General features: G+C 34.5%; 1 protein-coding gene across 1 annotated transcript in view; it reads right to left on the minus strand.

Annotated features, from left to right (window-relative positions):
- The window catches only part of LOC111514697 (photoreceptor-specific nuclear receptor), a 77,954-nt gene extending 73,079 nt beyond the window's left edge, over nucleotides 1-4,875 (minus strand). Inside the window, exon 1 of the mRNA XM_074186265.1 lies at nucleotides 4,611-4,875. Coding sequence (XP_074042366.1) covers nucleotides 4,611-4,704 — 94 coding nt within the window. The 5' untranslated portion in view covers nucleotides 4,705-4,875. The remainder of the gene's footprint in view (nucleotides 1-4,610) is intronic.
- Nucleotides 4,876-16,303: the final 11,428 nt, after the last annotated feature.

The following is a 16,303-nucleotide window of genomic DNA, read 5'->3' on the forward strand; positions in this document are numbered from 1 at the left end:
AACGATGAGTACCTACAGACCGTCGCGTATTTGTTTAGAAAGTATTTTTCTTTCGTGGAATTAAATGTTTGTATGAAAATATCTGTTTCGAGAGGGTTTTCACCTCCAGGATTAACGAGGTGTACATTCACACATGCGATTCATGGCATGGATCAGAAGATCCCCAGAGTCGGGATCGATCCTGTATTCCTCCGATACATCTACGTATTACCTGAGGAAGAGCCTGGATACATTGAAAAAAATTGAAAAAAGAAAATAATAAATTATAATCCATCATCTGTCACAGTTGATACGACAGATAGCATGCCGCACTTTTTGTACCATCAAACTCACATACTACTAAGTGGCTCGACCTTATAAAATCAGTTACAGTCAAATTGACATTAGAGTATTAATCAAGTGTGCTTGATTATCATGTGAATAGGTCCGTAGCCTGCAACCCCATATGTCAAATTTCGATCGACCCTTCGTGTTTACAGATGTGCCCATTAATTGTGTCGGGGCTTTCAATTTGTGTTGCCTACAATGGACTACTTGCATGTCTCGCTATTTTCGCTCAGATGCTAATACAATCTCTCTATATATGATTACAAGAATACATGTTTACTACCTACTTCAAACTGAAATGTATATAATGTACATTTATTACTGAAAGTTGGGCACATCAAAAATTTTTCACAGAAGTCGGCTGCGTCGTTTAATCGCCATAACAAGATGAATTTTATACAATCACCTCAGATCAATCAATCAATCAATGCTTTATTGTCGGAAGATGAGTATATTATTGACAAAGTCTTGTAAACAAATTAAATGAATGTTATAAAATATAAAAAATACAAACATAGCAATTTCACAAGTAAAACATTAACAAGACAAATGAGTTTAGGTGAACATTGAAAAAGCAAGTAGAAGTTACAGGTTATCATGGTAGAATTCATGGATCGAATAATAAGCTTTTTTGATTGAAAGATATTTAACTGTACTTCGGAAATTTTTGATATCTGTGCTATTTTTCAGAATGGTAGGAAGGTGATTATATAGTTTAATACTTTCATAAATCAGAGAATGCTGAGTCAAGGTGAATTTTGGAATAGGTAAGCATATGGTTTTGTCTGGTGTTGTGATAATTTGTTCCGGGAGTGTACATGCTAGTTTTATTTTTATGAATCAAGCATACTGTTTCCATTATGTATAAACAGGTGTCAGTTAATATTTTCTGGCTGATGAATAATGGCTTGCAGTGATCTCTCGGCTTAGACTTTGTAAGGTATCTCAAAGACCTCTTCTGTAGCTTAAATATCATATGGCCCCAAAAAGCTAGTCCATAGCGAATATGAAATTCGATCAGTACAGACTAAGCCATTCTAGCTGTAGTGTAACCTAGTTCATTTGATATCACTCTAATAGCATAACATCTACTAGATACTTTTTTACTCAGATGGGATGCATGTTCTTTGAAATTTAATTTATTGTCTATGTGAATGCCTAGAAGTTTAGTGTGCAGTTTGATTTCTATGTAACAGTTTACAGTTTATACATACTGGAAACTTGCATTTATATCTATAATATATATAGATAACAAAAACATAACAAAAGATAACAAACATTGCTATAACACCCATCATAGAAATCTCTTGCAGCCTGATTTTCATCGCACATCTCTGTATCAAAGAAATTTTCATTGTATTGGTTGTAAGCTCTATAATATTCTTGATGGTCAAATAAAACCATCCCCCAATGTTCATATTTTTAAATCGAGACTGAAAAAGACCCCACTCAATAAGTGTTGTTATTCCATAGACGATTTCTTTTTATGATAATATTTTTTTATTTTTAAACGTTCCATTCAACTGACGAGTTGAATGGAACAAGACGTGAATGATTGTCAATAATCCACACGCGAAAAGACTTAAGCTCAAAGAGTCAACGGATGTTCCTTTAGCTGGAGAGAAATGTTTTAGAAACAGCTCCTCAGAAATGTATCGTGCTACGTGCCCTGAAGAAAGATATGAATAGTGGCGAAATTGCAACAAACTAATCAAATCAAATCAAAATATGCTTTAATTACCCAAGATTTGAACATCTTATTGGCAAAGTCTAGGGGCATTAAATTAACAAAAATAAGCTATAAAATAATGATTAAAGACAAGAGCAGAATATATAGTCTAGTTCACATGTACTTTTTTTGTAACATTTTTCAGCCCTGTCCAAAAATTACGACCAAGGTGTCATTCGATTCTTATTTTTGCCTAGAAAGTTTAAGGAATGGTCCGAAAACGCGCCGATAAAAATTACAAAAGTTATAAACAATTAAGTGAAAAAAAAATGGGGCTTTAGTTTTTTCTTAATATCTCGGAAAATTTTCGAAATTTTGGAAATTTAAAAAAAGATTTCAAAAGATCAATGAATTTGCGTAAAAAAAGTTCCGACTCCCGAAACTGTATCTCGATTATTTATAATTTTTACAGAGCCCTGAAAATAGAGCCAAAAGCGGGTAGTCTGGCTTCCGCGCGCCTTTCATCACTCTGACATAAAAACAAAAAAAATTATTTAAACATATTATATGTAAATATTAAGGAATGAAAAAATTCATGTAATGTTGGGATACATCAATAAACAATAATCCGCAGTCAAAAAATTTTTATCCCAATTTTAACGTTAATTATAAATTTGTTAATTAATAACTTTTTTCTGAATTGAAAGTTAATATAAAAATTCCTATAATTATTAAACTGAAACCCTGGCATTTTTTTCCTTTGGTGAAGAATAGACAAAAAAATAGATTACCGTTGCCATAATAAAAAAATTGTTATTTTCTATTTTTTTATTAACAATTGAAAATTATAATTTTATAAAAAATACATTACAAAATTAATTTTTTTCTAATTTTTCATTGTTTCAATGTCTCATGGCTAAAAACTGATTAATAATATTTTTTTTAAATTTTTTACAGCTATTGTTAATAAATTTATCATGAACAAATACATTGTTTATAAGCAATTCGAAATTTTTTTTGCATTATGTTAATTAAAAAAAATCATGATTTTTAGAAGAAAAAGGTTTCTTAAAAAAATTTATTTGTTGCTAAAAAATGCGTTTGTTAATCAACAATCGTTTTTTGCAAATAAATGTTAAAATTAAGGAACCGCTTTTTTTAAATCATAAATTCTATTGTTCTTCAAAGTTTTGAAAAAACTTTTTTTTATTCATTTTTTAATTGTTTATTTAAAAAAAATTGTTATAAACAAATTATTTTTTTCTTTTTTTTTTCAACACTTTGTTCTATAATAAAAGTAACTATGTGTCGTAATTTTTTGACAGGGCTGAAAAATGTCACCAAAAAGAGCTAAATCGAGTACATGTGAACCAGACTAATATGGACAGAACAATATTAAGCCCAGCTGAACAGATACAAATATAAGTACTTACATGAATATATGAATATTGAGTAAATGTAAATATATAATGCTGGAGAAGGGAACATTGATAGATATTTCGTGTTGATTTCAATAACTTGTTTGCACAAAGCTACATGCCAATTACTCCATAGAGCCTTGGTAGAATTCGTCCACACTATAATATGGCCTCCCAACAAGGATTTATTTTACTTTCTTTCTGAATTTCTTTTCATTATATAATCGCCTTAAACTAATGTGAAAGTGATTAAATAACTGCTTGCTATTGAAAATAATAGAATTTTGTGTAAGGGCTAGAGTAGGTGTTGGAAGAGGAATGAAGTGAGACTGACGTGTACTATACGTTTAGGTGGTATTAACTTGATTTCTATATTTTTTGGTTCACAAATAATGGGCGGCATTAATCCCTGTAGCTAGCCTTGCACAAATATCTGATGGATTTTTTATGTAGAGAGAATACCATATTGAAACGAAACTGTGCACAATTTCCCTAGAAATAAATATCATAACGTAAATAGGACTCAATTTGTGCAAAATAAACTGATCTTGTATCTAACAATGGTATCGAATTATCTTGCAACAACTCTCACTGCATGACATCCTGCTGCTGATCCAGAACTAATATCAAGAACACTTTATACATCGAATGTTTCAGAAGTTAATGATATTGACAAATTTGTTAAAGTTCAGCACTGTTCTGATATGATGCTAAATGTTATTTATAGTGATGTTCATATGTTCACAGCATAGACGTAGAGTAGAAATTTATTTTTCTACGTCCATGGTTTACAGAATGTCTAAATGAGATGTATTTTGTTAAAATAACTGTTGCTGTTGTCAATAAACAAAATTATATATTTTGTATCACGGCGTGGTTCAATTCATAGTTGAAATGTGTTATAACTCTGCAATTTAAGAAAATTGCAATATTTATTGGCAAGTAGATATATTGTTTCCTCAAGAAATTATTTCATTGTAGTTCCCTGATGATGAATTTGATAAAGTCCGCAGAGTTGACAAACATCAAATTAGTGACCCACGAAAATTTTTTGATTCCTTTCGCAACAAAAACAATATTTGATGATATTAGTTTGCTCACCAAAGCTGTCGCATTTAGAAAATATTGTGGCTCCCAGATTATGTACTATTTAGAAGAACCTAGCGCTTATACTCCGAAAGAAACCTCAAACTCACCATTAGGATGACATTGGAGCTGCTCTGGAGAGCAAGGCTGGTGCATCGAGGTCATCATCGGTGTCGGAGGAGGCTGAGAAACAGTGCAGTCCATACTGACCAAAGGAACACAGCCGAACACCTCCACTGTCGAAGATTTCGCAAAAATCTAGCCACCGTCCCAAACACGCACTTACTAGGTTAGAAAACCGCGAAGCGACTGTTCAATTACAGCACAACTAGATCCACGAAGGCCTCTGAGACAATTGAACTACCATTGGGCACTTGATCGTCATCACCGACTGTTGTTTTGAGAAATGAGCGATCGCACGGGGTGGAATGGGTGCATTAGAAGGGCGGGATCAGAGCTTGCCACCCCGTGTTTAACTTCTGTTTCGCGCGCGGCTGCGCCCTGCTTCGACCCCTAGCGCCATCAACCCCTTTTTCGGGTTGTTGATTCTCGAGAGCTAGACTGTGATGTTTATTCTCGAGGAGGAGATTCTCGTGGTGTAAGGAATTCGGTTTATGGGCTCGATGAGTACATTAAGTTTCGGTGTGTTAGATTGTTTTGCTTACATCTACTGGGTGATGCTTCGCCGGGGTAGTTTTCCTTCTAATATAATGATTTCGTTGAAAATAGGACAGACCTAGCCTACGTATATATTCTTTATTTAATTCTGTTGAGACTGGTGATAGGTGAATTCATTTATTTATATACAGGGTGTAACTAAATGAGTGTAAAACATTTAGGGAGGTGATTCCTCATCGAAAAAATATAGGATCTTTCATATACAGAAATTTCATTGGAGCATCCCTTCTTAAGATACAGCCACTTAAAGGGGGTACATAAAATTTGTATAACAATTTTTTTCACAAGCACTGAGAAAGTTACAATATTGAAATTGACCTGACGTTTTTTATTACCAAAAAGACACTTGGCCTGAAATTTATTTGGTTCACCCCATGTAAAGGGGTGGAAAACGCAACCCCTAAAATTTATTTCCAATGTAACTTTTTGTCTTATTATTTGTTTATCATTTAAAAATTTATTTCCAATGGCCTATTTCATTCTAAACAAAAAATGTCTCTTGGGTTTTTGCCCGAAATAAACCAGTTTGCAGCAAAAATTTATTTTAGGAACAACTACAGAGATACATCGTCATAAATGCGAAAATACGAAACTAATCTATCTAGTAGGTCGCTATTAGCGATAGTGACAATTAAATTAGTATGAAGCTGTCAGTTTGTAAATTTTCGAAATCGAATTAATACTAATTGTATGTTATTATTCTGTTCTTAATTTGTTACTTCAATAATTCACTTGTTATTGAAATGGCATACACAAATGAGGAAATGGCTGATATGCATTACGTTTTCGGTCTGTCGCAGGGGAATGGGTTAGAAACTGCTAGAAGATATGCTGAAATGTATCCTCAACGTCAGCATCCTTCACATAGAATATTTGCTTCATCAACGATTACGTAAATATGGTTCATTCGACAAAAAACGCAGGATTGTGGTCGTCATCGAGAAGTACGAACACCACAGCTTGAGAAAGCAGCACTTAATTTGATTGAAGAACAACCTACCACCTGTTCTAGAAAGATTGCTTTCTAGCTAAATGTTGATCATATGACGGTATTTCAAAAGGAACAACTCTTATACCCTTACCATCTGCAACGAGTACAGGTACTGTTACCGCGAGACTTTCCGAACCGTCTTGAATTTTGCAATTGGATGCTGGAAATGATTAGAAGAAATTATGACTTTCCGAAGACAACAGAATTCACAGACGAATGTAGTTTTTTTCGGGACAAGATTATTCATTTTCATAATTACCACATATGGGCTGATGAAAACCCTCACGCTATTGTCGAAATTAACCATCAAGAACAGTTTTCTCTTAACGTGTGGCTCGGAGTTATTGGGAATGATTTAATTGGGCCTCATTTTCTACCTCCTCGATTAAATGGGGAGGCATACGTTCAATTTTTAAGAGAAGTGCATCCAGTACTGCTGGTGGAAGTTCCTTTGGGTGTCAGAAGGGTTATGTTTTTTATGCATGATGAGGCTCCCGCCCATTTTAGTCGAGTAGCACGTCAGTATCAAACTGAAACATATGCAAATCAATGGATAGGTCGAGGAAGATCACAGAACTGGCCCGCTCGATCCCCGGATCTCAATCCTCTCGATTTCTCTATTTGGGGCCATTTACAGCATTTGGTTTATCGTACTCATGTTCGCGATGTAGAGGACTTAAGAAACCGCATCATCGATGCGTGCAGGGTAATCAGAGAGACTCCAGGAATATTTGAGCCACGTAGACATATAGAACATTTACTATGATTTCTATATTTTGTGTGTTTTATTATTAATAAATTAGTTTTGTTTATTACCCTTCAATTGTTTAATGCAGGTACATACTAACTACAAAATAACAATAAATCCAGTTCGCATTTATGACGATTTATCTCTGTAGTTGTAATTGTAATGTAGAAAACCGAAACCTTTCTTTCTTTCCCATTATAATTTCTCCAGATATATGTCTCTTAGACAAAAACCACGTGAATCCACTGATAAAGCAGGAAATTGTAGATTCACTTACCATTTCTCTATCTCAAATTTATTTCCAGTTTGATGAAAAATTCTATTCAGTGAAGGATTAATCATAGGGAACCCTTTGACTCCCTTGCTGGCTGAAATTTTCATGGATAACATAGCGTATGAAATCCATAATAATCAGTTAGCTAACAGTTTTTTGTACTGGTACAGATACGTAGATGATATCTTAGTATGTTTCACCGGTACAGATAGCCAATTAGGCAAGTTCATTGAATATGCCAATTCCATCCACCCGTCAATAAAATTCACCACTAAGAGGGAGGTAAATAATTCAATAAAACACTTCGACTCAACCATTACGAAAAATAACAATAAACATGAACTTGCAATTTTCCACAAACCATCGTACACAGACATTATGATACCTAATTCCTCCACAAACCCTTACCAGCATAAAGTTGCTGCATTCAATTGTATGCTTCACAGATTATTAAATATTCCACTGTCTGATAGTGATTTCCAGAGAGAGCTGAATTTGATCAAACAAATAACGGTTATAAAGTAGATATTATAGACTCCATTCTTTCCAGAAAACTACAAAAACAAGCCATGAACCTGGTCTTCCCATATTTAAGATGCGATAACGTCAATTATAGGACATTGGCATATTTGGGTGAACCAACCAGGAATATTGCCCGTTTTTTGAAGAAAGAAGGCGTAAACGTAGCTTACAGAACGAATAATAATCTAAGTGAATTTATTAAAAGTAATAAAGACAAAACTTCGGTGTCAGATAGATTAGGAGTATATAAGCTGACTTGTGGCTCTTGTCCAAAATTGTATATTGGCCAAACAGAAAGAACATCTTCCCAAAGAATCAAAGAGAATAGAACTAGTTTTGTAAATAAAAAGACCAACTCCACATTTGCAAATCACCATTTAGCTGAAGGACATGAGTACAATCATAAATACGATGTGTTACATTTAGAAGAGAAGAGTTTGAAACTCAATCTTCTGAAATGTTTAGAAATCAATAGATTCAGGAATTCGAGTAATTTACTGAATGATCAATTAGAATTGAATAACTCTCCGTTAATGAATATTTTTTCAAATGTGGAAATGGGACATAAGCTCAGGTAATTTAATTCATTACAAACTTAGGTAAAAAATCAGGTAATTGAAATTTAGGTACTTCAAATTGTAGAATGTGTAGAATTAGTTAGTAAGACACGCCCGAGGAAGCCATTGTATGGCGAAACACGTGTTGCGTTTTTGTAAAACTGTCCAGTTAAAATCTCACAATGAAGTGTTTCTAAAATACGTTATTTCTCCAGCTTGGCGTTCGAACTTCTTGCCTAACCGACATGAACAACCCCGCCACAAAAACCCGATCAATTACTCTCTCCCGCGAGCCGAACTTTTTCAATTGCCCCATTACTCCAATAACTGAAATCCATCAATTACCGCGCCCCTCGCTCCGAAACCCCTGGCGCCCGCGTTAAAGTCACATTCTATCGCGGGGGTTGATTTGTGAACGGTGGCGCTTGCCGGATCAGCCCGTTCATTGGTGCAGCTGCGTTAATCCCATTGGTCTGCGTTGGTCTTTAAGCGCATTGGCGCCCCACCACCGCGCAGCCCGGATGACCTCTGCCCTCGGGAGTTGTTTGTCACCGGCGTACACATCACGCGAAGAAGGGATAGGATGGCGTGTCGGAACGTTTGATGACGGTATTGATTTGTCGCGGGGGTTCGACGGAGAGGAGATCTAGGGGATGGTGCGGGGGGTGGCTGGTTATCGGTTGTTGCACAGTCTATTGTGATAATTAATGCGACGGTAATTGGGAAAAAGGCACTCGATTAGTGTTGCCACGTAGCCAAGGGATTCTGGTAGGTACCTTATCTTGTTTGGAACGAGACAATAAGAAAGGTGAGAGTGGAGAGCCACTTCATTTTTATTATCGATACTGAACGAACAATAATGATTATGTTTCCAATTATTTTTTCGTACAGTGTCTGTTTCCAATCGGCACCACTTAGTAAACTGAACATATAGGATCTTCCATTAAGCGCTTCCTATCTATAAATTTAAATAAAAACAAAGTGTTTGTGAGATATCATAAAAATTATTTATTCGCTTGTATACCTAGTATTTCCAATACCAATTGGAACAGCACAGAGAAGGAATTCCCGCCTCCACATAGGCGTCGGCATATTATTTTTCAGTGGTAGTTTTTCAGTTACTTATTCTTACAATCATAGCAATTGATCACCTCATGAAAAAGTTATCTCAACTGAATTTTTTCACCATGGGTAATTATGAAAAACTTCGAAATTTAAGGTAGTTGATTTCAGAGTCGAAAACTTCAAAATACAATAAAAACACAAATAATCACACCGAATTCTCGTCAAACATATATTTGCAAAAAATAGAGGCCAACAAAATTGCTAAAAAAATCAAAAATCTTCTTCGCTATATTCAGATGAGGTGGAATCATCATCGGGTTCAATAACGGTCGGATTTATGGAACTTTGCACATAATATTTGTTCTCTTCTTTTATAACGTGGGCCACACAGTTCTTCCACACATCACTATTACCTACTTCATTCACCACTCGCCTTATATTGTCAAGCACTACAGCATTCAAAGTCGGTGACTGATTACATTTCCGCAAGCTTTCTTTCATTGTGGCCCAAACCATTTCAATTGGATTGAGCACATAATAGTATGGAGGCAAACGTAAGAGAATATGACCACGTGTTTCACACATCAAATTAATAATACCTATACTCTTTTTTGAAATTATGTTGTTTTATGGTCGCCAGGAATACCCTTTTCGTTGGAATCTTTTCGGGTATTTCCATGTCATGATTTCGCATGAAATCAACAATATCTGCCTTTTTTGTGTTATTGTTTGGTATTGTAGTCATAACCGAGAATGATACGAAGCGTTATCCATAACAATAACCGAGTTTGGAAGAATATTTGGAAGAAGCTGCTAACTGAACCAGCTTTCGAATAAAGCCGCAGTCATATCTTCGTAGTAATCAGCAGACGAATCTTTTATATTTTAAGCCGACAAAAGCAAAACGTTAAATACGAAACCACTTTTATTCCCGGCAAAATTGCAAAATTATAACACGTTTTCCCCTTGAAGAAGGTGTGTTCAAAGCACAATACTTGGTTTCGTCTACCCAGCCATATTTGACAACATCATGTCAAACCAAGTTTCGTCGAGGTAGCATCTTCAGGAGAAGCAAATTGATACTGAATCTAAAGACAAGGGTTAGCTGTTTATATACCTAAAGTTTTTTGGTCCGATGTGGACTTTGTTTGTTAAATGATGATTATCCTAATTGATTTTTCGGTAATTAACCAGTGGAACCACTACCTGCAAATTAATTTATCAACAATAGATTAAAAAGCGGACAAATTACGTGTTGGGAAATCATGTTTTTGCCACTTTTATTGTAACTACCGTTACTGCAGTTTTGTCCTATACGGACATTTTCAAACTCATTCAAACTTGAAAATGTTCGTATAGGACGAAACTGCAGTACGTTATTTACAAATAAACTTATTAAAAATATAAAAAGTTTCATTTCTCTTTTCTTCATTGAAAATAAGTAATTTATATACACAAAAAAATTAATGGCGCAATGAATGTTCGAATTAGAGTCCTTTTTCGAGACAAATAATGGGCCAATGAGATGGCCTGCAAGATCACCAGATCTGACTATTTTGAACTATTTTCTATAAGGAACATTGAAAAATAGGATTTACGTTGGCAGAGAAATATAAAATGTGGAAGACTCGAGATTGAGGATTTTGAGCGATTTCGCAACAATGCAGCAAATAAGTGTATTAAGAGCAATAAATAATATCAAAATATAAATAATAATCAAAAATGTCTCGAAATGGAAGGACTCCAATTCGAACATTTATTGTGCCATTATTTTTTTTACGTATATAAATTACTTCATTTCAATTTTCATTACAATAATAGTGTTAGTTTCGGATGTTATTATTGATATAATTTTTTTTCTGCTCATTTAAATACATATAATATATTTTTGATGTAGATATGTTTCAGATTATCATAAAAGGTTTTATTTTTCTCAGAAAAGGCTCAGAGCAATGAAAAAAAATATGAATAGGTACCTAAAAATGAAAAAAAAACTCTCGAAAAACTTTAAGGTACATAGGGAGACGTGAAAGTTGCTATTGCGTTTTTATTCAACTCAGTCAACCAATTTCCAGGGCCGTAATTCAAAAAGGAATATAAATATAAAATTTAATTTAATTTTTCAGTATGGAGTGAACGTCGACGATACAAAAACTACAACAAAAAATACAGGTCCGTATTTGAAAATTCAAAGATGGGGTGGCCCAAGTCAGATGACACTCTGTAAAAAAGATTCATGGACATATTTTGATAGCCCACATCAAGTGCCAATAGCAAAATGTGGACAGATTTTCAATATGTCTGCGAATAAAGAAGATGTAGGCAAAAAAATTATTTGGGATTTTTTGGTTTTTCCTGTATATCTCCAGAACAAAAAAGCTACATTCGATTTTTCCACATCATTGAATAGGTCTCTAAAATACGCAACTTTGCCACAATTTAACTGACACTCTATAGCCCTAATAGCCGTATATTCAAAATGAGTCCAATTTGATCTACTCCAGATCTACCACATTCATCTCCATCTGCAAATCCTCTATAAACCCCCTTTTGGGGCCTTCAGTTCTGAATGAGTACAGAACTGTGGTGCTGGTTTTGTCATTTTTTATCCTGGGAAATACTCGTAAAATCACTTCTCCTATTTTGTGTGTGTAGTCCACGATATTTGTTACTAACAAGATTAAACTTAATAACCTTTTTAATTTCAGGGCAGCAGAATCCAGAAATGTCAGGAACGACAACCTTTCTGAATAACATTTAGCAAACATTGACATTATAATTGATATTTATAGAAAACGGCTACTCGAACTAGAGTACTGATTTTACTAATGTCAACTTTTTCTGTACAAACTGACATGACAGGGGCTGCACACAAACGAGGGGTTTGCTTCTCGCCTACATAAATTCGCCCTAATCGAAATTACATTGAGAAAGGACCCCGGTAATTGATCATATCCATATCATTTCGAATTACATCTGTGCGATATGCAGAATTCGCACTTCGTAGGGCGTATAAAATGTTCAACATCAACAAAGGATTGACTGGTGTTCAGGAAAACTGACTGCCAAATGCATTTAGGTAGATTAGTGGTGTGCGATTTTCATGTGTATTCAGTAGCTATTGGAGTGTGTCCTTGTATAGAGTAGAGTAGAGTAGAGTTTATTCTCTTGTGTGACAATTAAAAAAATTGTATATAGTCGCAAAAAAATAGTAAAAGGAAAATTTTGTACTTGCAGAAACAAATTTTAAGCTATTTAAAATGTAAAATAAAGTTATATATATATACAAAAATAACCTATGTAAAATAGTAGGAGAACTTAGTTATAATACATTACTGTTACTTAGTCATGTTCCATTAAAGAAGTGTATGAACTCTTCACTTTTATAAAACACATTTTCTTTAAGAAAACTTTTTACCCTTTTAGCAAATTTAACTAGGACTAGTTCCTTCCACTCGTTTGGTATCATATTGTAATATTTAATAGACAGAAATCTGAAAGAGTTGAGATTCTTGGATAAGCGAAAATACGGCACTATAACGGATTTATATCTGGTATTATATTTATTTTGAACAGTATAACTGGAAATGTTTTTCTTGGCAAAAAGTAAGCATTCATAAATGAATTGATTAGTCACAGTCAATATACCTAGTTTTTTGAATAGTGGACGACAACTTTCATCAAGTTTTGAATTTGTTATTACTCTTATTGCCCTTTTTTGCATTATGAGAATTTTATCAACATGTGCCGATCCACCCCATAAGAGAATTCCGTAGGACATGGTACTGTGAAAGAGACCGTGGCAGGCTGTGAGAACAACACTTTCATTTACAATATCTTTGATATTTCTTAAGAGATAGATGTAGGTAGCTAATTTATTTCTCAGATTGGTTATGTGAGCCTCCCATGTCAGCTTACAATCTAATGTTAGTCCCAGGCATTTTACCGGCAAATTGTCCTCCAGGGTTAAGTTGTAATTCAGAGTAAAGTGTAACGTTTTTGTTTTATCATTATTTAGACACAATCTTACATTCGTGAAATATTCCTGAGCACTTTTGAGGGTGTATGATTCAATATTCTGATCATAGTTTCTCATTGAAACTAGTAATGTGGTATCATCAGCATATTCAACATGTTTTGACGATAAGAAATGAGTTATGTCATTAACATAAATAATAAATAGTATGGGACCTAAGATTGAACCCTGGGGAACCCCCCATGTAATTTCCCTTTTGGATGATACCTTTCCGTTTGAGGAGGTACACTGATATCTTCCTGTAAGGTAACTCTGAATGAATGAAAAAGCATTTCCTCTGACACCATAACTTTCCAATTTCATTGAAAGAATTTCATGTGACACACAATCAAAAGCTTTGGAAAGGTCCAAAAAAGATGCTAGTGTCACATTTCCTTTCTCGAATTCATCTGTGATGTGAATAATCATGTCTACAAGTGCAGTTATAGTAGACTTTCCCTCACCAAATCCATGTTGTTTAGGGTTCAGTACATTTTTTCTCTCCAAATAGTTGATCAGTCTGATTTCATAAGCCAATTCAAGCAATTTTGATAGAATAGGAACTAGGGAGATGGGTCGGTAATTACTGATATTATTTTTGTTACCCTTTTTAAAAATCGGTATAACTTTGGAGAGTTTAAGAATCTCTGGAAAAACACCTTCTGCAAAACAGGTATTGATGCGAGGATGAAGCTTGTGCGGTTTATGTAATATTTATGATTGTCGAAAAATAATTCCTAGTTATTTTTGGAAAAGAACGGGAAAGAAGAAGGTGTGTAGATCATGCATAGAACTAACTTTCAGGCACAAACTGAAAGAAAAAGCCCTCCTGAAACAGCTACTTTCATATAAACATCGAATAACATGAAAGAAAAAATACTTTCACATAAACATTGAATTATACAAAATACATTTCTTCCTATTCAGTTTGTACTCCAAACATTCCTTGTTGTTATTGTTCTACGCAAAAAATCAATCAATATCACTCCTAAGCCTATCCTGTAAACTCCCCCTGATTTGGGTGGATCTCTGCTGACTTTTGCTGGTCTCAGATACTCCGATGTTTTCTTCGTTGGTTTGAAGCGGTGTTGATTTTCTCCTTCTTTAGAATTTTCCGATTCAGATAGTGACACCTTCTATGTATGACAGCTAGACAGTGTCTTGGGGTTGCTCTTCACTGGTGTTCCTCTAGATATTCTGCCTTGGAAGCGTAGCAAGGATTATGTCTCTTCCGTCGCTTGTAACACAGGTTTTAGGTGTTTTATTTCGTCGTTGACGTACCTTTCCTCAGATATTCTCAAAGCTTTGGTCACTAGGGTGTTGATGATGGTTCGTTTCTGTTTTGGATGATGGTTGGATCCATCTTTATTACTTTAAGACCAATTACTGAGTCAGGTTTGCTGAGGTTGAATAATCATGTGAAAAATATCAAGTGGGACTTCATTTCTGACCACTTGTTGACAATAAACGAAAAATTTGATCATTTTATAGATATGCTAGTTAGAGCCATTGAAATCTCTTTTCCGCTAAAAACAAAGCGGGTCAAAAGCACCAAACCACATTTAAATTGGTTCAACAACAAATTACGTGACATGCGCGAAACTCTGAATTTCATGATTGAGGCTTATTTAAATTGGTTCAACAACAAATTACGTGACATGCGCGAAACTCTGAATTTCATGATTGATGCTTACCGCCAAACTGACCGACCAGAGCTGAAAAACTTGATAGATAATTACAGAATGAAATATAGACAAGCCCTCTCACATGCAAAAATACAAGCCAATGATAACTACATAAGGAATAGAGTTAATGAACCTAGAGCTATGTGGCAACTCATTAACAGACATAGAGAAAGTAAATCTAATGTAAATTCAAATAGTTTCACAGGAGAAGATTTCAATGAATATTTCAGTAATGTAGCAAAAAATTCTGTTAACAATCTGTCACAACAGAAATTCAATAAATCTGCTACTGACTTTCTTGAAAATGTCAATGTCAACCATATTCAAATGTTGAGCTTTGTGGAATTCACATACATATAGGTAAGGGATGCCATATTCACTTTAAAAAACAAACAGACAAAGGGCATATATGGTTTCAATACCAAAATTATCAAATGCATTGCTAATGACATAGTGTACCCCCTTACTAACCTATACAATGAGTGAGTGTGTGAAAGAAGGAACTTTTCCTACTTGTCTCAAATTGAGTTGTGTAATTCCTATACATAAAGGTGGCGCAACAAATCTGATATCAAATAATTGACCTATCTCTATCATACCTTATTTTGCCAAAATATTCGAAATACTGCTGAAAATACCTTTAACTAATCACTTTGAACAACATAATTTATTTACTGTACAGTTCGGTTTTCGATCCCAACACTCAACAACAATGGCTATAAATTCACTTGTTGAGACTATAACTGATAGTTTTGAATCCGGCGGATTCACAATGTCATTTTTTTGTGACTTAAGTAAGGCGTTCGATTGTGTTTGCCCTAAAGTTTTGCTCTCAAAACTTCAATATTATAAATTATCTACAGGCAGTCTTAAACTGATGAAGTCCTATCTGGACGACAGACAGCAAGCTGTTTACTTGAATGGCAAATTTACTAGCTTACTTCCTATTGAGTATGGAGTTCCCCAGGGGTCGATATTGGGACCGATCCTTTTCTTGATTTACTTCAATGATATAAGATTTAGTGACACAAGTGCCAACTTCGTGTTGTTTGCTGATGATACAACTGTATCAATTTCTGGAAATAATATTGATACTTTGCGTACCACATTCGAGGATACTCTGACAAATGTCAGTGAGTGGTTTGCCATAAATAATCTCAAACTTAATAAAGATAAGAGCCAAACAGTCATTTTTTCGTTGCGCGAAGTGCCAGATATCAGTAACCCTGAATATGTTAGGTTTCTAGGTGTATACATTGACCCCAAAT

The sequence above is a fragment of the Leptinotarsa decemlineata genome, unplaced genomic scaffold, assembly GCF_025532065.1.
Source record: "Leptinotarsa decemlineata unplaced genomic scaffold, Ldec_3_MD MMD2_tig00078422_RagTag_RagTag, whole genome shotgun sequence".
Classification (NCBI taxonomy): domain Eukaryota; kingdom Metazoa; phylum Arthropoda; class Insecta; order Coleoptera; family Chrysomelidae; genus Leptinotarsa; species Leptinotarsa decemlineata.